This window comes from Hyaena hyaena, unplaced genomic scaffold (genome assembly GCF_003009895.1).
Source record: "Hyaena hyaena isolate Hyena2069 unplaced genomic scaffold, ASM300989v1 scaffold_332, whole genome shotgun sequence".
NCBI classification, from domain to species: domain Eukaryota; kingdom Metazoa; phylum Chordata; class Mammalia; order Carnivora; family Hyaenidae; genus Hyaena; species Hyaena hyaena.
Genome location: NW_024080964.1, coordinates 1,497,321 through 1,520,426, shown reverse-complemented (window position 1 = coordinate 1,520,426; position 23,106 = coordinate 1,497,321). Strand labels below are relative to the sequence as shown.

General features: G+C 34.3%; 1 protein-coding gene across 1 annotated transcript in view; it reads right to left on the bottom strand.

Annotated features, from left to right (window-relative positions):
• PSME4 (proteasome activator subunit 4) overlaps nucleotides 1-23,106 on the bottom strand; it is a 100,888-nt gene that overhangs the window by 39,363 nt on the left and 38,419 nt on the right. The window contains exons 9-24 of the mRNA XM_039249180.1: nucleotides 21,029-21,121; nucleotides 20,002-20,267; nucleotides 17,857-18,043; nucleotides 16,995-17,084; nucleotides 15,800-15,864; nucleotides 15,410-15,560; nucleotides 13,308-13,406; nucleotides 13,022-13,091; nucleotides 12,463-12,530; nucleotides 10,779-10,994; nucleotides 10,131-10,288; nucleotides 9,085-9,180; nucleotides 1,720-1,775; nucleotides 645-701; nucleotides 378-433; nucleotides 190-288 (exon numbers count right to left, since the gene is read on the bottom strand). Of these exons, the coding sequence (XP_039105111.1) occupies nucleotides 190-288; nucleotides 378-433; nucleotides 645-701; nucleotides 1,720-1,775; nucleotides 9,085-9,180; nucleotides 10,131-10,288; nucleotides 10,779-10,994; nucleotides 12,463-12,530; nucleotides 13,022-13,091; nucleotides 13,308-13,406; nucleotides 15,410-15,560; nucleotides 15,800-15,864; nucleotides 16,995-17,084; nucleotides 17,857-18,043; nucleotides 20,002-20,267; nucleotides 21,029-21,121 (1,827 nt within the window). The remainder of the gene's footprint in view (nucleotides 1-189; nucleotides 289-377; nucleotides 434-644; nucleotides 702-1,719; nucleotides 1,776-9,084; nucleotides 9,181-10,130; nucleotides 10,289-10,778; nucleotides 10,995-12,462; nucleotides 12,531-13,021; nucleotides 13,092-13,307; nucleotides 13,407-15,409; nucleotides 15,561-15,799; nucleotides 15,865-16,994; nucleotides 17,085-17,856; nucleotides 18,044-20,001; nucleotides 20,268-21,028; nucleotides 21,122-23,106) is intronic.

Genomic DNA, 23,106 nt, shown 5'->3' with positions numbered 1-23,106 from the left:
GACTTTATATCAGGAAAACATTTTTCCAGGATCCTTTCCATTATACCATGATACAATATTTGGAAATCTACAATTTTTATGCAGAGGGAAAATTCATCTGTATGTTGAACAATCGCTAAATCAAGTGCTGCATCAATATTATACACATTTTACAAAATTAATTCAGGGACTGTAGGTGAACATACTGACCCGATTTTCCATTGATTTCTTTACTAGGTTAAAGCTTTTCCAACGAGAGTCAAATTCATGCTTGTGCGATCCTTGGAACTGCAAAAGGTCTCCAATAATCTGTCAAAAATTTCAGATTTTATATTTATAAGCCATCCTGTCGAACTTAGTCACATAATAATCATGCAACTATTAAAGGATAATTGTACCTTTATGATAAGAAACAAAGACTTGGTATCATCCTCTGAATTGTTAAGTATGTGGTCTATAATAAAAGAAAAGGGATTCTGGTTAGAATGTTTTGAATTACTATAATTATGTTGATGTACGAATTAAGAATCTATTAGTTATGGAAAAAAATACTACCTGATATTCTCATTATTTAAAATTTAAATAAAGTTAAGTAAAAGCACATATGCTATAAAATTCCTAAATATTTATTAGTTAAAATAAAGTTAATGCATACATGTACTTACTAAGAAGTTTCCTTATGACCCTAGCAATTGCTTCTCGGTGGTTCTCTCTGGATAGATCTATTTTTTAAAAAATGAGACAAGGCATTTTAGACACACCGAATGCTCCCCCAGACTACTGAAGCTTCTATCAACAGTTTATGTCAAGAATAAATCATGTATCAAAGAAAAAAACCAAACGGGTCTGCCTTTTATCACAGTTGGATTAATGATACAGAGTAACTTTTAAAACCTTCACATTTACAAAGACCTGCTTATAAAACTTCATTGGGCAGTCGAGGAGGAGGGAGAAAAAAACACTTTGCCAATATTTCAAAGGCTCTAGCCACTAATTAGGGACCATAAATGTGTAGGATTCTCTAATTGGTTATAGGTAACCCAAATCAAGCAAACAAAAATTACACCGTAGCAATTAATTCCACTGTTAACCCAGCAATAAGGAAATGTACTAAATTTCTATTAATGTTAGATTCAGAACATTAAATTAACATTTTACATACTTATATGAAATTTAATTCACTATGACAGGAAGACACAAAGATCGTTAGAATAAATAAAGGTTGTAATATTCCTACATTCACATCAAGTATAATGTATCCGTTCTAAATCAATTCTCAACATAAATGCACATGACTAGATAGGAAAAACTGCCTTTGCACACAGAAAGCATCCAAATATTGAGGCATCTGGGTGCCTCAGCCAGTTAAGCATACAACTCTTGATTTCAGCTCAAGTCATGATCTCATGATTCATGGGATTGAGCCCTGCATTGGGCTCTGTGCTGGCAGCACGGAACCTGCTTGGAATTCTCCCTCGCTCTCTGGCTCTTTCCCGCTCTCTCTCACAAATAAATAAGAAGGCATCCAAATATTTACCTTTTATTGACTATTCTTATATAAATTTCCAGTTTCTCCAGGAAAAGCAAAGATAGCTACTGTATGTATAATTAACTAATATTCATTTTATATATGAAAAGAGACTAGGAAAATTCTAACTACAAATTATTCCATTTTAATTATTGTAGAGTAACTGACAAAAATTCTCCACATAAAATTTAGTCAGATCAGAATTTACATACCATATTCAAGTCCAGTATACAACTTTGTCTCTTCCAAGGACACCAAACTTGGTACCCTGTATAAAAACAAGAGTGCTTGCATTTATTAATAATACCAATAAGAAGGATGAAAGGGAAAAGTGTCATTGCTAGAATGTTTAAATCAAAACAAAGATGATGCTTTTTTGTACTGATTTCTCATCTTCAATACTTCAACTCTTTATCCTTCTGAAGATTAATATTATCTGTTTCAGTAAGGACAATATTATTCATCTTAAAGAAAATGTTAATTAAATTTAATGACTTTATGGGGAAAAATTCACCACCCAAATAAACAAAACAATGATATTTAATATTCAAGTATAAAAGCTTAAATCTGATGACAAACATTTATACAAAGAAAAGTTGGCTTTATAATAAAGGTTAAAACTAGGCACCAAAAGCTCAAATTTTACTAAAGAATATATAGCTTACAAACTTTTAAAAATAATCATTACCCTTCTGCTTAAAGCCACCCACAATGATCTCTCCTAATATCTGCAGTAAAATGTCATTACTTTCTTTCGAAAATGATCAGACATAAAAACACTGCATTTCCTAATTAAAGGCCTGCCAGAAAGAATTATGTTACCAGAACCAGACGTAGCTGGTTAAACTCATTAAACAATTAAAAGCTACTTTTAAGGTATCTAAAAACAGATTTTACGAGGGAATAGGAATCTTTGTATCTGAAATCTAAATTTTCTTCAATGGAAAATATTTTCAACATTTTACTTCAAAATACCTATCAATTCAACTTTTAATAAACAAGAAGATAATACTTTCTAAGAGGAAGGGCAAAGGCACAAATGCCAAGGAAACATGGGGTAAGCATATCCAACACAAAGCTAATAAGTAACAAATAGAAATTTTGTTGTACTCCTCATTCATGAACTACACACCACTTGTCATGAAGAAGAAACTATTTTTAACTCAACATACCCCTATCTAAATTGTATCTTTTCAACCTGAATTAAGCAAGTTATCTCCATCTCAGCATTTGGTAGTTATGAATTCTGGGATTTGTCTAAATGGGTAATAACATTAAGATGACTAAACTGCTAATTATTTAACTATGCTCCTCACTAACAATACTGCCTTGTGTTTCAAATCAAGCCTAATAAATAATGATTATATATTCTTAAAATTTATCTTTTTAAAAAAATGTTTGCTTATTTTTGAGAGAGATGGAGAGAGCGTGCGCTAGTGCAAGCAGGAAGAGGCAGAGGGAGAGAATTTCCAGCAGGCTCCCCACTGTCAGCACAGAGTAAAATACGGGGCTTGTACTCAGGGATATGGACCGTGAGATTGTGACCTGAGCCAAAACCAAGAGTCAGACGCTCAACCAACTGAGTCACGCTGGCACCCCAGAATGGTTATATTTTATAACATAAAATATTAATTTGCTTTTCATAGACTCAAATTCAAATTCTTAAAATTTGCGTTTTCATCCTATAAAGCTTCAACCTTTGGCAACATCTTGCAAACTGGAACATTCTGTAAAACTGTGTATGACTAAACAATATATATGTATCCAGAATCCAGTCAGTTAAAACTAAAATCAGATTCCTTTACAATGAACTTCAAGGAGTCCAAGATCTCTACTGAAATTAAATTTCACCACCAAAGAGAAAAAGACTGTGCTCAGTCAACAAGCATAAAATGTAAGACCATTCCCTCCCACCTCCCCCCCATTCCTTCTTCCCTGTTACAGCACAGGAAGATGCTTGTCTTGAGCAACCATATGACAGCTGATGTCTCCTCACTGCTGCATAAACATCAGTAGTTTTGTAAAGTAGGAATGCTCTTGTACCTTACCTAGTCTGTACCTAGTACCAAACACTAAACCAACCATGTATTTTAATTAGTCATAAAATTCTTTTTACAAATAACATAAAAAGCAATCTCTAAACTACTTTGAATACTTTTTACTATATTAAGAAAAATCTATCAAACAAGAACAACAAAAAGAGTTATCAGTTGGGTATTTGCAATGTTTTGCCTGTATACATTTCTGACTCTAGTAACGGCAAACAAGTCTTACGAAAGAGCCCTGATGCTAACTTAAAATTCATGTGTCACTCTGAATTGTTACCCTACTAGAAAATTTGAAGAAATATTATTACTGATTATAATTTTTTAAATATCTCAACCTGTTTGGAATTTTAAAGTATTAAGAAGTACATTTAAATAAAACCAGCTTAGGCTTTTACTTTTGAGACCTGAATTAAAACATATACTTCCTATCTTAAGTGTACAAAAGCATCTGGTCAGACATGAATTTCAGCTTTTGTTTGTTCCGATCCATCACAAATTCATTTTACCTTTATTTACCTAAGATTCTGTTTTAATAGATCTCTTCTCTAACAAATTAATTAAATTCTGATTGGATTGACGGGTTTTACACTAAATGTTTTTCAGAATGTAAATACATATTTATACAAAATATTTCCTCTGGGTTTAGAATAAATTACCTAAAAGAAATCTCTACTACCCAAGTAAAACTCTGATTGTATCTTTCTGTGGCCACACTAAGTATATGTGTACTGCTTTTACTTAGATACTTAAAACTGCTCTTGTCATTTTTAGTTACTTACACAACCTTAGCAGAGAGCATATTTAAAGTGTCATTAGCACGTAGAGATGTGTGTTCTGTTTTAAAGCTATAGGAGCAATATGCATAATTTAAATCAAATACCATTACTACCCCAACCCACATAAAGTTCATTCTTTTCCTCCTGGTACATTTTACAAACAGTCATAATTTAACCTCAGGAACTAAATAAAAGTCTGACAAAAATTCCAACACAACATATTATACATAATACCATTTATACAACAATAATAAAGTTAAATCAGCTTCAAAGCACTAGACAGCACAAGGCCACTTCATTTGTAACAAAATATGTTCAATATTTATGCCACTAAAAAAAAAAAAAAAAAGACCCAGAAATTTTCAACAGCCAGGTTATTTGTACCACTAGATGGCAATCTTCTCCAGATCTGATTAGAGTAGAACTATGGAAACAATCACTGGTGGGAGAGAAAGGGTGGTGAAAAAGGAAGAAATGACTAGTAACAGAAAAACAAAATATACAATGCTTATCAGATATGCAAACGAAGGCTAGGTGAGCTGTCATGAAACAGGTACAAACAATAATTCTTTTCTGTAGGTGAAAGAACAGCCTACTCTTCCCTATAGTCCCCCCACCCCGTGAAAGCAAACATAGAAAGTATAAAAACCAAGCCACTAATTTACAGAGATTTTTTTCCCCATTCAAGATTCAAGTGTTTCACAAGAAACAATTGACCCATTTCAGTGTTCTGTTGTCCAATTCAACCCTAGGCATCAGTAATAGCTATGAACACAAATGAAAAGCTGGCTCTTACTCTACCATGGGAATAAAAGGCTGCTAGGTTTAAAGTTAACTCTGAGCATAAGAGCTATTTCCACGTCTGACACACAAGCTTTAAAAATCAATGAAAACAGAAGGTGAAATAAGGAGAAAACAGGGTTACTCACCGTGGAGTAGTAACTGTTTCCTTTCCTGTGTGCAGCTTCCCCAGCAGAGCTGGGTAGTTTCCTGGAGGTGCCAAGAGAGGTTAGCTAGCCCTGCCCCTCATCGCAGAACAACACATCCTTTCACATATTAATGAAATGGTCTCAACTCTTAGGCCTTAAATATGAAGTTTTCTTTGACTGAGAAGTTAGTAAAAGCTGAGATCCTAAGAATGGTTTAACTAATAAGAATGACTTAACAGATCTATCAGAGGAAAGGGGGCACAAGGTAAAGAAGAAATATCTCAGATGAAAAATGGTGACTCCTCTACCTTGAGTAACCCTGTTTTTATAGATGTTAGTTTTTTTGCATCCTGTGATAGCTGGTTAGACCTAAAAGATTATAAAGACTGGACTGCGAAAGGAGAAATTCATGACGGTTTGAGGATTAAAGACAAGTGTCCAACATTCCTGTGTGACCCTGCGAAGACATAATCCAGCTTCCGCATCTATGAAGGTAGAACTAGGAGTATACACTATACCACACATATTTCTATTAAGTCATTAACTAAAGGTTCCAACAGCAAAATAGAGAGGCTCCATTTGAAGATTAATTCAGCAACCCTGGTATCTGACAAAACTGCCAAAAATTCCAATTGTTCTAAAGAAATTTACCCTGAATTACTCTCAAGGGACCTTCTTTTACCCACCCTTTGAAACAGGAAAATTTATAATAAATACAAGATATTTAGTAACCTTACATTGCCAAAGGCCAAAAAAGTACAATGAAGATACCATTAGGTATATCATTTACTTTATACTTAGGACAATCAAGTCACCTAAGATTTTATATTTTGTCAATCTCTAATACAATGCACAGAAAACTAGTTTTCACCTTTAGTAGCTATTTACCTGAACAATGGGATTCTAAGACTATGCCATATATTCTATTAGGAACTAAGATTTTCTTACAGGAAAACTCAGAACTGAACCAAGTTTCCAGTTTCACATTATTGCAATTTTCTAGAAGACAAATACTACCAGTCCATGTGCGAGGCAAATTTAATAATGAAAGACCTGACCAAAAAAATTAAGTAGCTGGACCATTTTACCTGAGTTTTATGTAAGAAAAATATAAGATTAGTTTTAAAGAAATATTTGGGTTGGTAGGTGCTCCCCAAAACTAGTCTGGTATTTCGGAAAATACATCATGTCCCACAATACCACAGCCAAAGTGTTTGTTATTAACAAGAGTGATTCCCTCAGGCATGTTAGGTATTATACTAACTAATGCACTTGTCACAATTATATACCTTTCCTTTTCTCCCCTGCCTGGTATATTTGACTTTGTTTCTTATGGAGATCTGCTGCTATAATCTCCAAGAATTATGCGATAGATATTCTTTCTTCACACTGGGCAGTGTGGTTTATTTTACCAGAATAATGGCAACATCAACTGAAATTATTTGATCAGTTTTTCTTTTTCTTTTTTCTTAAAGTTTTATTTATTTAAGTAATTTCTACACCCAACATGGGACTCAAACTCACGAACCTGAGATCAAGAGTCAGCATGTTCCTCTGACTGAGCCACCAGGTGCCCTGATTAGTTTTTTTCAAATTAATTTACACTTAATAAATCTTAACAATTACAGACCTATATTAGAATAAGCATTTTTAAATTTAAAAAGCTAACTTTATGATACTTCAGTGAGAACTAATTTGCTATGTGCAAAAAAATTGAAATGTTAGAAAAAGAAAATAAATGTAAAAAGTCCTATGCTATCAAAATAAGTTAAAATTTCAGATGGAGATACCAGATAGAAATTGGTTTTAAAGGGAAGGATTCTGTTAAGAATTATTTAAAAGCCCAGGAAAGACTTTATAAACCCACTCTTTTGGCAACTCAAAGGCAAAGGGCTGCTCATTAATCTTTAATTCTACTTTGTATAATCATTACCCCTGTCTACAGGCACATAACTATTAAATATACATAAAGGGTCCTAAAAATTTTTATCAATCAATGATTAAAATAAATGAAGTTTTGTTCTGTGTTTTATTCCATTATTACATATTATTAAATATACCAGAAAATTTCATATTTATACTAAGTATAATTTTTATTACTTTTTCATATTAAATTTTCACTCTGAAAGTGAAAATTTTGAAACACAAAACTTTACAGTTTAAATTATCTTTCCTTCTTAATTTTTCTGGGAGAAACCTATAAAGATGCTCAGGATCAATTTTAAAGCTTATAATATAGGAAAATGGTCTACTTATATCTATTCCATGGCATTCATAAAATGTTTTTAACTTGGTATTCTTCTGCTTATTGAAAATGCATTTCATTACGACAAACCTAACTGGTTTTATCATAACCAAAAAAGGAACATCTGGCCTGATGTGCATTTAGTTCAAAGAATAAAGACCTTGCTTCAATTCACTATGACTGCACACAGCACATGTGCCTGCTGATATGAACTGCAACAGAAACCTGTCAGTCTCATGACTGGACCCTTCAGCAGTGCATCCTAAGGATAACTGAACACTAAAAATCTTCTAAGCACATATACAGAAGATACATGCTTTTGCTCTTAGATAAATTATTGGATTAAATTATTATACTTCTCAATGTCAACACATTATAGAAGAACTAAATTTACTGACGTAATTAATCTATTATATATGAAATAGGGTTTTAGTATGCCATAAGAGTTAAATTCTTACTCTATTTCACAGTGTTAAGATCATCAGGAAAATTAAAACCATTTCTGTAGGTCTCTCATTTTTAAAAATTGTTTAAAATCAATTTCTTAGCAAAAATGAATTTTGGTAAAACTGCCCCTAGATCAACCTATAATACTGATGAAAACCAAAAAGCTTTAAAAGAACTCAGCAAATTCCTCAACAAACTTAAAACAGATTTCCTTACCTGAGATGACCCTACTTCTCCCTCTTAAATCTAATGAGCAATCTAAAGTTCAATGCCTAGAAACAGTTTTTAGAGGAAATTAAATGGAAATCATGAGAAACAGGACTCCAAACAATGATTATACAAAATATGTGAAACATAAGCAAGCCACGTTTTAAAATCACTCCTGGAAGTGTTTTAAGATTTTTGCTGCAAATGAACAAATTGCTCCCTTTGTGTTTTTTGAGGGGCAGGGGTTACTTACTTGTTTTTATGTGATTTTCATGAACTGGCTCAGCAATGAGATGTTGATGTTGAGAGAAAATGATCTAAGGCAGTATAATGAAACTAGATCTGAAACTAGCATCCATCTACTTAATACCTAACTGAGCTAGAGTTAGATATTACTGATTTCATTTAAACTCAATTTTTTCAATTTACATGGTTGCACTAACAATGGACTAAATAAAGACATTCATTCACAATAGTTGTAGCCTGAAAAGCACTTAAGTTCAGAAAAGCAACTTAGAATTTAAAAGCTCAAAATAACACAACAAATTTTTATGTAAAAACACGCAGATTTTTCCAGTTAAATCTTTAATGAACAGTGAATACTGACCAAAAAAAAGGAATTTTCTTAAAAAGAGCATTTATCTTAAATCGGAAACTAAAGGATGAACTTGGTATCATCAATATTTTTAAACTGAGTAACAATGAAAATTACCCTGTGCTGGTTATCATATAAAAAACTGAATAAAGCCTTAGAGCTTACAGACCTAAGTTCTGCCTCAGGTATTTTGGCCTAACAATGACAAAATGGTTAAAGTGATACAGAAACACCACCAATAACAAAACCAATGACTTGTTTTGTGACTTAGAATTAAAACATATGCCAAATGGCAATAGCAGAATATGTAAAGTAGTTATTTTTACTTACAAGTTAGTAACTGGCTCTCCTTTCAGTGGAGGTAGGAGGTTTCCTGAGCCAATTAAACAGTTGTGCACTATAGTCAGACTCTGTAGAATATCATCTCTGGAAAAGACAAAAGGTTATTTTCATATTTTAGGAGACTCCAAGTCCCTTTCTAATAAGAGGACTTCTAGAGTCTAGGATGGAGTACAAGAACCTTAAGTGGAGATATACAATATTAAGACTAACAAATGTCTTAAGGCCCACTTAATAATACAAGGTAATTAAACAAGTATTTACTAGTAATAGAGACCTGCTTACAATTAAACAGGCTCTAAATAATTACAAGTAACAGCAACTGATTACCCTTTGTGAATCAATTCTGCATGCAATCACCTGTTTACCCGAAGGGCACTACCACTAACAAAAAGGGAAAACAGTGTTACAGAAGATCTCCCAGAATATTTCATCTTTCGAAAATGGATTAGCTACACATTTACTACAAAAAACAGTTCAGACATCAATCATACTTCTTTCCTTTTCCATTCCTACTGAATTTGTTTATTGAAATTTCCTGATATTTGACACATAGTAACTTTATTATTATTTTAGGAACTTTAAAAGATTTAAACTATAAAAGTCTAATGATCTTAATTGTTTCTTGTTAAAGCCTCTTGGGAAAGAAAAAAAGTCTCATAGAGATATTTCACTAAGTAATGTTAATGTCAATAATAAAAATCACAGGGAAAAAAAAACTAAAAAACATCTAATCTGAACCTAGAAAACCAGGCATTTCCATACATTTCCCCAAAAATGCACTAAACTGCTAAGTAGAAATCACAAAAAGCCAACTAGAAAAACCCCAAGTTTTTCTATTTAAAAGGTTTAAATGTCATGAAGAAATCTGTTACACCACCCTTTATATTAAATAGTTCACTAATTACATTTATGGCAGATACAAACACACACTGAAAATAAATCTATCAGATACGCTATGGAGAAAGGGGAAGGCACAAAAAGACTTTTTTAGTCTGCAACCATGTAAGAGTCACTGATTATGAAAGAAAACTAACCTAGACATTTCAAGTTCACCATCACCACAGTGCTGGAGTTTGATGAGCTCAGGCTGAAGAAAGGAGTCCAAAAGATAGAAGGCAAAAGCCACTTCCTCTGAAGAAGGAACATGCCACTGGATGCCCAGATTCCACAAGTCCCCTGGTTTACCCCAGTCCTAGAAAAGAATAGCATATATTTAGCAAGTTGAAAAGTTGAGAAAAGAATATATACACAAGTGTAACGTAAAAGGTCTTCCAGAAAATGAAAGTAATCCAAACCTAAGGTAGCCAAAAATGCACAAAAAAGGGCATGAAAACATCTTAACTCTCTTGATTATTAGTCCAGAAGGTCTCCCTGAAGAGCCACTCAAATGGGAGTTTACTCCAAGAGCCAACAGTGAGTTTATGTATGTCCACTGAGTTCCTCAATAAAATTAGAGGTTACAAACAGCAAACCAACTCACTTCATATACAAACAGAGAAGAAGAAAACTAGGCTGTTCCAGCACTATGTTGTACTTTCCAAGTTTAAAACATTCCAGTAATAATCTTAATAGTCTACTTTAAAAATAAAGAAGTGATACCTGTCTATACCTAACCCCCCTCCACCCCCAACTTTGAATCCTTAGAAAAACCACTTGAAATCTTGATTACTGACAACACCTGCCTTGATAGGAAAGTATTCAGAAGGAGGCTTGTCGAAGCCACCTGGCACACTGCAGTACTCGGTGGGATAGATGAGCGTCGTAGAGCGAAGGAGGTGGTGCAGAAGGTTACAAGACAGAGTGTAGCCTTGCTTACAGGTCAGGTGTAGAGTTCTTTGGAGAATCTTTACAAGCTGCTCCCTATAAAGAAGCAACTTCTTCCCATCTACTCGAGTAATCTAAAAGACATTCAAGACATTTTAGTGAAAAGATGAAGAATCAATAATTAATGCAATGGACAATGTTTAGCTGCTACTAAATTTGCCTAAAACAGTAACAGTGTCTCTTCAAATGACTTTAATTCATTTTAGGACTGTCATTTTAAGTATATTCTAACAATTCTTTTTTAAGATCAAAATACATTCTCTGAATTCAGGCTTTCATGTGCCATAGTACCATCTCTTCCCAAAGAGTCTATCTCCTTGGTTCCTCAAAAAATTAAAACTAGAACTACCCTGCGACCCAGCAATTGCACTACTAGGTATGTATCCAAGGGATACAGGTGTGCTGTTTCAAAGGGGCACATGCATCCCAAAGTTCATAGCAGTGCTATCGACAATAGCCGAAGTATGGAAAGAGCCCAAATGTCCATCGATGGATGAATGGATAAAGAAGATGGGGCATATATACACAATGGAGAATTACTAGGCAATCAAAGAGAATGGAATCTTGCCATTTGCAACTACGTGGATGGAACTAGGGTGTATTATGCTAAGTGAGATTAGTCAGTCAGAGAAAGACAAATATCATATGACTTCACTCATATGAGGACCTTAAGATAGAAAACAGATGACCATAAGGGAAGGGAGCAAAATTAATATAAAAACAAGAAGGGAGACAAAACATAAGAGACTCTTAAATATAGAGAACAAACAGAGGGTTGCTGGAGGGGTTGAGGGAGGGAGGATGGGTTAAATGGGTGAGGGGCATTAAGGAAACTACTCCTGAAATCACTGTTGCACTATATGCTAACTAACTTGGATGTAAATTAATTAATTAAATTAATTAAAAGATAATTTTTAAGGATGTATAATTATTGGAAAGGAAATGGTAAATCATCATTTGTAAATGAATTTTATTTTCTGCCTGGAAATCTTAATAAAATCTACTGAAAACTGATAAGAAACAATAAGAAATTTGCAAAAAAAACACTATTTTTTCATATATATGTATATGCTTTTCTTATATATTAATGAGAATTAGAAAACTAATTACTTGTAGATACAATTCATAAGAACAACAACAACAACAAAGGGTCTATCTCCTCAAAGAGACAAAACTTAATTTAGTTCTCTGTTCACTGGTAAACTAAACCATAAAGGAAAAGGAGGTGTCACTGAGAGCCAAATTGAGAATGCAGATTGGGAGGAGGAGGGGAATAATCACCAAAATGGTAACATTTTCAATGGAAGTTATTAATATCAGAATTAATTAGCAAAAAGTTGAGTGCTGCACATGGGAAGTCATCGACAAATATCACACCCCTTTGATAACAAGAAAATGATATTATCTGACTTTTGTGGCCATATCAAAAAATTTCTAAACTTTAAGACTTTTCGTATTTTTATGTCAATTTAAAACAAAACTGAAATTCTAAAACTAAGCCAATATCTGCATACTAACATTTATTCCAAAGACTTACAATACCTCCGACAAAAGCTGAAGATTCCATAGCAGCTCCTTATCTAGCTCTTCTTCATTTAACACATCATCGTCTAAAAATGGCAGAACAGTATCAAGGAAAAAGAACCATGTATCCAACCTAAATGACCATTTTTTACTATTTGTCTTTAGTGTCTCTAACAGCTGAGAAGAGTCTCTTTTTGAGAGACTTTTCATTCCTTTCTCATGAAGCTGAACTTATTCCAGAGGAGGTAAAAACTCAATTTGCGAGAAAATAAACACACCAATTGGGACTCCTGCTCCTTCAGATCTCACAAAATAACTAGTATTTCTTTATGGCAACCTCTCAATGGTTCTTGTGTATATGAAAATATTAATTTAATAAAGTAAAATTTCTAAGCTGTCACCTGAATGAAACTTTAATTCGAGCAATCCCTGCCCCAAACTACAAAATTTAATTTAATGATTCTTGAGCTTACAGAACCGGTTTTCATCAACAGGGTTCAAGAAGCAAGAAACCAAAACAAAGCAAGACAAAATTCACCTAAAACTGTAAATACAGCATAGTAACATTATGACTTACTCATTGTAAGCTGAGTTATAACACTGCAGCAGTGAGGAACAAATAACTTCAATGACTCCTCTGGGCAGCACTGAAAACATATTTGTATAAGTAAGTTTTCTGGAAGGCCACAAATAATCACTCACAATGTATATACCCAAACACTATTTTCAGAGGCAAATAAGGATTGTAAGCTGCTACTGCAAGAACAAGACCTTTTAAGTATAACAAACATGTCTCAAAATAATTAACCATATAAACCTGCTGATTACTGACACATTAATTCATCCAAAAAAACCAAACTCACCTTTACAGCAGCACGGCACATGTCTGCCACCATGCGGCCCGCTACTCTTGTTTCAAATATATGTGAAATAGAAAAATTAAAAACTTTCTGAAGGGCGACCTATTAAGATACGTAAGAAATGAGAATATCTTACCAACATTTTTACGATAATTTAAACATCTTATGAACCATAAAAGAAAATGACACTCAGACTCTAAAAATAACCATGTAGGATATTTAACCATCTGAATTTTATAAAGATTTGCTTATCGCTTTAACAGCAAGATCTATGAACAATCTTTACATAAAACCCTAATGTGAACAAAACATTTCAAGGCACAAGATTTTATTTGCTACAGAAATATTTAAAAAAATATTAAAAACTACAGCAAATGCAATTATCTTGTTGGCTAATCCAACATAAATAAGGCAATTTTTTGTAGTACTTAATATTTAAGTATTTGTCATTGTGACAAGTACAAACTATAAACATTTATCTACTCTAAAAGACCTGAGGCAGTCTAATTTTACAAACACGTCACAGAATTTCAACTTAACTGCTGAATGAAAGAATGGGCTCTAGACATTTATAATTTTCAGGATCATTAACTCACAACTCCTTTTAAAAGATTTTGGTTAAATGAGATAATTTACATTAATTTCTATACTAACATAATCTCAGTAAATATTTCATGCATCTGTAAAGCAGTTTAGCTTTTATCCAGGATAAACACACTGAACAGTCATAATCTCAGATGAAGGGAGATGAAACAGGATTGGAAGTAAAGTCTGGTCTTAAAGACCACACTGTACATAACATGGGTCAACCAATAATGAAGGTGAATGTTTACAGAATGTCTTGTGAAGACACACCAACTCCCACTCATTAGAGTTGGCGAGATTTTTTTTTTAAAGTTCATTCATTTATTTTGAAACAGAGAGAGACAGTGCAAGCAGGAGGGAGGGCAGAAAGAGAGAATCCCAAGCAGGCTCTGCATAGCTCACAACTGTAAGATCTTGACCTGAGGTGATACCAAGTGAGACGTTCCACAGATGTTCAACTGAGCCACCTAGGTGCCCCTGCAGTTTGACAGATATTTATAGTTGGGATTTAATTTCTATCATGTGATGGCATAAACGATTTCCAAAACTTTCCTCCCAAACACTATTTAACTGATTAAAAAAATGCAGTCGATCCTTGTTATATGTAATATACTCTATAAAGTTGCTGATAGCAAATACTGAATCACTGTTCCTAAAGGAAATGCAGGATTTAAGTTACTAACAAATTTCTGGTTTTCATCAACTGATAAATATAAAATTTTGTTTTATGTGTATCTAATATATTGTTCATTCTCTGACAGTGAACTCAGCCAAGGGCACTATAACCCATGCCCAAAGAAAGCTTATCTAAAACATGTTATTTTCGGTGAGGCACATCATACTCTCTTACACTCAGTGTAGTGAGTACACTAGACAGTACTGCAGCACTACTCTTGGCCATTTTAAACCACAAAATCACCAAGAAAAAGAGCAAAATGTGAAAACCTGGCATTAAATAGACATAAAACTTGCAAGGGTGCCTGGGTGGCTCAGCTGGGTAAGCATCCAACTCTTGATTTCAGCTCGGGTTATGATCTCACAGTTCATGAGTTCCAGCCCTACGCTGGGCTCTGGCACTGACCACATGGAGCCTGCTTGGGATTCTCCCTCTCTCCCTGTCCCTCCCTTGCTCATGCCCTATCTCACTCAAAATAAACAAACTTTAAAATAAATAAAAATATAGGTAGATAGACATAAAGTTTGCTTACAGTATTAGAGCTGAAACAAGAAGGCAGTGTTACGTTATTCAACCTCAGTTTGCCACATTCACACATCTCCATAAGAGCACTGAGTACAGATTTTGGGATTACGAATAAATTTTCTAGCAAGCAGATGCATTTGCAAATATGAAATCTGCAAATATAATGAGAATCAACTGTTCATCTTTTTCAAATTTTAGTATGAAACCAAGGATAAATGGCATGATATACTATTTAAAGTAAGTTGAAGCTCAATTTTTAAAACAACAAAGAAAACTACAAGACTGGGATTTAATATTTTTGCAGCAATGAGACTCTTACCATAAATATTTCTTTGGAACATTGTGTGAGGATTGTACTAAATGTAGAAGACAGACCTAATTCGACCAAACTCTCCAAGTGAGTCATTTTCTCAGTTTCTGTCTCTTCTCTTGTTTGCTCCAATGTGCTACTTTCTATAAGTCCAAAACATCTAAATAATCCAAAGAAAGGATAATTTTAGCAACTAAAAACTAGTTTAACATTTTTGATAACTCGATAAACCTCCATTGTCATGACTATTCAAATGACAGCTATTCAATCTGTGCATGGTTCACACACATCACTTGTCCTTTTATAACTTCAGAAGCTCGGTCCCATGACAGTGGTCTGGACAAGACAATCATTTCTTTCAATGTCTAATAAAGGGTGGGTCTGGAGCACATAACTCACCTGTCCATAAACTGTAAGACAAAATCCTCAAATTCAGCTGTGGCTGAACAAAGTTCTCGTTCCACCTATGACATTTCAACGTGGAGAAAAATTAAAATAGCCTTTGGTTTTTTGTTTTTTTTCCTCTCAGAACTAATAAAACTCAATTGTGGTCTACAAAATATATTTAACACTGTATTATTATACTGAGTATGGTGAGAAATAGTACCATTACCACATATCAATTTAGAAAAACCCAATCCCAGGGCGTCTGGGTGGCTCAGTCAGTTAAACGTCCGACTTCAGCTCAGGTCATGATCTCACGGTTCGTGGGTTCGAGCCCCACGTCAGGCTCTGTGCTGACAGCTAGCTCAGAGCCTGGAGCCTGTTTCANTTCAGCCGTGTCCTCTTCCGATCGACCCTCCCCTGCTCACGCTCTCTCTCTCTCTCTCTCAGAAATAAATAAAACACATTAAAAAAAAATTTAAAAGAAAAAAAAAAGAAAGGAAAACCCAATCCACTACTTCCCAGGAACCAAAATAAGAAGCAATTAGCATATTTTATAAGGGCCCAAAACAGAAGTCAAATCGCCATCTTTATCATCAACTACAGTTTTGAAACTCCTAGTGTATATGTAAAGGATCATCTCTTACTACTTGAATATTCAAATTCAAGTAGAAACACACCTACAAATAAAGAAAACAGTTCTAAAAGAACCAGTCAGAATGAAAAAAATGTCTGTTCACTAGATGTCAATTCCCTCAACAAATTTATTCCTAAGCTAAAACAAAACAAAAACAAAAAACCCAAACCACCAAACAACAACAAAAAACCCCCCACTACTACCTTTGCTCAACAGAAAATTAAAAGTGACAAAAAACTGAAACACACCTCTAGATGTCAGTTGTTTACAAAAACAGCCTATTTTCTGGGGCGCCTGTATAGCTCCAGTCAGTTAAGCATCCGACTTCGGCTCAGGTCATGATCTCAGGGTTCATGGGTTCGAGCCTCTTGCTGGGCTCTGTGCTGACAGATCAAAGCCTGGAGGCAGCTTCAGATTGTGTGTCTCTCACTTAACGGACTTGAGTCACTCAGGTACCCCACAAAATACTAATTTAAAACTGCTGGTATTTAAGCTATCAAATATTACAATGTATTTACAGTAAGAGTTACAACTCAGTTAACCAATTCTGTTACAACCAGTAAGCATTCTTACCTCTGTGAGGTCATTTCTTTCTTGTAGTACAGATGAACAATCTACTAAAGGCACCAGAGTGGAAAATGTTGCTATAAACTGGAATGTGATCTGTGGGAAGATGCAAAAAGTTTAACAATAATTATGTAATTCTAATAAAAAATACAAGTGTACTATCAGCTACAATAAAAAAGTACCCAAATAAATGGTCTTAAGGGAAATACCACAATAATATTCCTGGAAATTTTTCACTTAGAAATGAACATTTAAAGTTTATGATTAAGGAGTTGTTATTTTAGTAACGAAGTTATACTAAATTTATTTTCATAGTTATTTATTAGGTTTAAGCACAACATTCTCCAACTCTCTGTCAATGAAAAGTTAGCTTTGCCCCCCACCCAAAGATGCAACATTACCTAAGGAGAAATAGAAAATGGTGAAGCAAAAGCTACAGATGGGGGAAGAGGGAAGGTAAGCCAACATCCTAGGGCAGGAGAGGTGTGTATAAATGGGACCTGGCATTTTGCACCAAGTAGCTGTTATCATCCCCCCTTGTCACCACTACAGACAAGGGAAGTACAAATAATCATATGCTAAGATTTTTAGTATCTCCACTTAAGGAAAAAAGTAAACCTATAACGAGCTTTGAAAACATCCTATGATCATTAAATGTATCCAAGCTATGGCACATTACTTACGAAGGATGACATACAGTTCACTAACCATCCACAGATCTAAACTTGGGCATCTACAGATATAACTCTTTCAGCATTAACAAATTTTACACTGAACTATCTTCTAAAGAGTATTTGAACAACACTTAACAGGATGCCTACTTACACAATTAGAACTCAGACACAAAACAGATGATAAATATGCTTACCATGCATTTACTGAAGTCATTTGGATCCACCCCAGGCAATGCTCTCATCAACAGAGGTAGCATGTGTGTTGGACCTTCAGGAAACCATCTGCCCCCTGATACTAAACTGCGGGCCACTCCAATTACACAACTTAAAGTAGCTGTGAGCTGGTGAGGTTCTGTTAAAGTCTCCAGTGCAGGATATGTTCTACAGTTGAAAACAGAATTAAAAAAAAAAAAAGAAAGAAAGAAAGAAAGAAAGAAAGAAAGAAAGAAAGAAAGAAAGAAAGAAAGAAAGAAAGAAAGAAAAGATTGTCATAGATAAACAGGCACAATACATTAAATCTACCAAATTCATTAACTACTACAATGTTGGCTTTAAGGCTGGTAGCTAGCAGAATCCTGAGTGAGTATTCTCTCTTAAAGTTAACAGAATCACACACATAAAGGAAAGGTACCTCCACACGGTTCTCCATGCATATTTCACAGTGAAAAAGAACATTAACTGGCAAGATTTGGCATTATTTCAGCCACCTGAATCCACTTCCACATTCCAACAGGATTGCATCTAATCTAATGGTCAGTGATTTATCAGAATTCAAGAAGAGCAAGTGATAATTATTCCACACTTCTGTTTTATTGGAAAAACAATCTCTCCTATTTTATACTTTTTATAAGACTGGTATTTTAAAATTGGAAATCTGGTCTAGATACGTAGTATAAGATTCCTGACACTAGAATGCATGAACAAGGGAGAATAATATAAATACAGTCTTTGATCAGTAAGTAAAATACAAGGCAAGAACATTCACTCTTTGACAAGTCATTTCATTCTGAGAATCTATCCTATAGGGGGAAAAAGTGTAAAATGCAGTCATTTAAAATTCCTCTTATACAGAAAAAGTAAATAATAAGGGAAATTTCATTATAAGTAGAAAAAAAGAGGATTTGTAATAAGGGTAAAAAAATGAACAAACCTATGCTTACTTTAAATGATGAAGAAAACACACCAACTCTTTAACAGAGGAGATCTAAAACCAAGTGCCTAAAATTTATTTTCTACATTTTTGCTTTTTAAAGGACTTTTCTTCAGTATTTTAGCTACGCAAACAACTGAAGTCCCTTCTTAGGGTATGTCTTTCCTCAATAAGAGACATCAAGGGACTGGCCACTGAAGTATTAGCATCGCTACCACATGGAGGCCAGAGTGCAAAGAATATTGGGGATTGAGACAGAGTATAAAGGGCCTAATTTCCCTATTCAATTTCCAAATTTAGTTATAGATACTGGGAGAGTTTCAGTGCCCACAAAGTGTACACAAAAAAGGGAGAGGTTTGGAAAATGAGGTAAAACTTGAATATTTATGGTAATAAGGACAGGGCAAGAAAATATGAGCAACTAAAATTTATAAATAGTGGAGATCCATTTTGGTCAAGATCTTTTTTTTTTTAAATGTTTCTTTTTGAAAGAGAGAGAGAGCACGAGTGGGAGAGGGATGAGAGGGGGGTAGACAGATGACTTGAAGCAGAATCTGAAGCAGGCTGTGCACTGACAGCACAGAGCCCAATGTGGAGCTCAAACTCACGAACCCATGAAATCATTGTGCAAACTCATGAACCCGTAAGATTATTTAATACACGAAAACAATAAAGATAGTCAAATTTTCTTCTGTACCATTGATTCTAAGAAAGAAAAGAAACCCAAAATCACTTTCGCTGCCATGTTCTCAATATTTAGTGACACTTGTACTTTGATGTAAAAGCAGCCAGAGCTTGCTTACTTGCTTGCTTTCTAAAACAACTTTAAGTAACCTCTGTACTCAACTTGGGGCTTGGACTCACAACCCTGAGATCAAGAGTCACACGCTCCATTGACTGAGCCCACCAGGCATCCTTACTTTATGAGCACAAACTTAAGAAACTAAAATGTGCCACTAAACCAAAAATATTTTATCTATTGAGTATCAATTTTCTTTTCTCTTCAGTGAACCTTTATCAAGCTACCAATCATTAGGTTAAAATGCCTTGCTTCTCCTCTAGGAACAAGTAGCAAGAGAGCAAAACAGAAGCCACAGAAAAGACATCTAAGCAGAACAGAAGAGTAGAAGCAAGAGATAACCAGAACAGCCGCCGATGGCTTTAACCAAACATGTAAAGCGACACTTACCTTTCAAGTACAGGGGGTATTACTAATTCAGGTCTCATGAGTGCAAGATTCTGCAGAGCCTGGGCTGCTTCTAAACTACCAGTTTTGCTAAACATAGCCAAGAGGACAGGTTGAATAATGCATCGTACAAAGTCTGTAACATCTTGATCAGTAAGCTTATGGCTATCAGGCACGGGAGTTAACCAAGAAGGCTTCTTGTATCTTTCACGATGTAATCTTCTAACAACACTGTTTGGCAACCGCTGAAGTAGTTTCATTAACTTGTTCTGGGGACACAGAAGCAAAAAGTCCAAGGTAGGTTCGATTTCCTGCACAGATAGTTATGGTTCCTTTCTATGCTCCAAGTAAAATGTCTTAAAATTACAGCTCTTACTATCTATTACAAAGACCTACGCAGCATAACTAGAAAAAAATACTATTATAAACTAATTACTAATAATAATAAATATGTTTCCAGTGCCAATTTTATTTTTTTTTCAATAAAATTTATTTTTGAGAGAGAGCAAGCACGAGCAGGGGATGGAAGTGAGACAGTAGACAGAGAATTCCAAGCAGGCTCCATGCTGCTGGTGCAGAGCCTGATGCGGGGCTCCTAGGCTCAAACTCATGAACAGTGAGATCATGACCTGAGCTGAAATCAAGAGTTGAACACTTAACCAACTGAGCCACCCAGGTGCCCCTCAAATGTCAATTTTAATTTTAGCACCAAATGAATCTTCTATTACGTGAAAAACCATTTTTACCAGGCAATGTGGAAAGAAAACAAAATCCAAAAACCAAAACCCACAACTAACACTACTTTCTATTACCAGAATGCGACATTTTGTCACCAGTTACCTAACCAGTGTTATTTTAATGTTCTACGAATACAATATCTTAATCTGAACTTAATCAGCTACATATAGCCAAAGGTTATACTTATATGAAGGACAGAAATTGTATTTTAGGTTGCACAATAGGCAATAGTTATGTGTGACCTTATCTTTAAAAAGTTCCAAACCCTCCAATAAAAAATGAACATACTCACCAGCCAGCGCCCATTATTTGAAGGGTGGTAAAAAGATGTGATGCTGTTAAACAAACCAGCCAAGTGTTTCTGTACTAGCTTACTTGGTCCACCCTATTCAGACAAAAGAATAAAAATATCAGTACCCTCAGGACCCTGGAAAATTGAAGAGTGTCAAGAGGCCCAAGTCTACACAGAACTCTGTAACATGGTGCATATCCATCTTGACGAGAAAAAACAATTGTACCTCTAAATAAGAGCCAAATACAATTCACCAGTAAACTTCCCACAATCCTAAATTCAAAACACTCTACTAAAAGTAAGGTCAACCTACTGAAACCAACTTAGATAACTCCAAAGACATCTTTCAATTTAGGATACCAGCATATTTTACTCTTCTGCAGTGAAATAACTTTGTCACTAAAAGAGTCTTAAAATAACCAAGAGTGCTAACATCAGGCATGAAAAGTGTTCCTTAAAAAATCTGAGGAGTGAATTTCTTATTGCAGGAAATAAAGATATGGGATTTACATAAATGGATTCAAATAATTTATTATTATTATTCCTAAATGTTTCAAATGACTAAACCTGTGATTATTTGACCACATTTTGACTCAAAGGAAAAATAGTTTTTTCTTAATCTATGGCCCAAACAAACACATCAAACAACAATATGACCTGGGGGGAAAATGATGAAAAAAGCATTCAATCTTATCAAGCTGAACAGGCCTCAGGATAAAGAACTACAACTTGGTTTTAAAACCTTCTCTCTCTCTCTCAAGATGATCTTTCAAGAAGCAGCATAGACTTAGGGTAAACTGTCAAATTGTTTGAGGAACATGTTTTCCTGCTGAAATGAAATCCATGTTCATGTTCCCAATTTAGAATAAGTCAACTACTAAAGAGACCATAATAATTCCATAGCAAAAAAAAAAAAAAAAAAAAAAAAAAAAAAAAAAAAAAAAAAAAAAAAAAAAAAAAAAAAAAAAAAAAAACCAACAAAAATTTCAAAATCCTAGCATAATTAGCACTTTTTATTATATCCAATATTCATATTTAACACAAAATAAAGCTCTCAATGGGAAAATCTGTATGAGAAAGAACAGCAACATTAACTAAAATTAGGCTGATACTAATCATGATATAATTCTGTGGCTCCTAAAAAAAGAACTGCTAATGTAAGATAGTAAACATCAGATGTTTTTGTTCTTACAGAGTACTAGAAAGAAAATAAGATTTTCCTGTTTAATAATTAAATCACAAAAATGGGGTGAATGAATTTCTTTAAAAATTTTTTTTAATGTTTAAAAACATTAAAATCTCTGATTTCTGAGAGAGAGAGAGATCGAGATCATGAACAAGGGAGGGGCAGCGAGGGGGGGGGGGCACAGAATCCGAAGCAGGCTCCAGGCTCTGAATGTCAGCACAAAGCCCAACATGGGGCTCGATCCCTCAAGCTATGACTGACTGAGCCACCCCGATGCCCCTGAATTTCTCTTTTTAATCTAAAAATAAAATTTAAGAGTTAAACTTGTCACAACTATCCTGCCTTGTCCACAGAAAAAAACACAACCAAACAACCTAGGAAAAAATATTAAGCACAGAATAATAATTTTAAGAAGAAACAGCTGTAGTAACACAATGAATGACAATCTAGAAAATTATAGTATGAAATTGTTTTAATATTCTTACTTGGAAGAGGCCAATGAAATCTAAGCATGTGGATATATTCTTACTTTCCTTCAAGGATGTCATTAAAGTAATCCTTCATACTTCTCCCTTCACCAAGATTACTTTGTGTAATTAGCTTTGTGATCAGTGTAATCTTCAACACTGAATGCGTCAGTACTGAGAATATGCAAAACCTTGAGTTCTAACCCTATATTTATCATGATCTTGACCTTTTATCTGTGAGTCTGGTCCTTGATCTGTAAGACTGTTAGACATTCTGAATCTCTTAAAATTCTAAACTTTGACTCTATTTTTAGGATTCATTGGCTAGAGAGATTTATAAATGGTGTGTTATGGCTACATTCTGGGTCTGATAAACATTAGCTTACTACATCAAAAAATATTGAAGAATCAGATGATCAACTAGG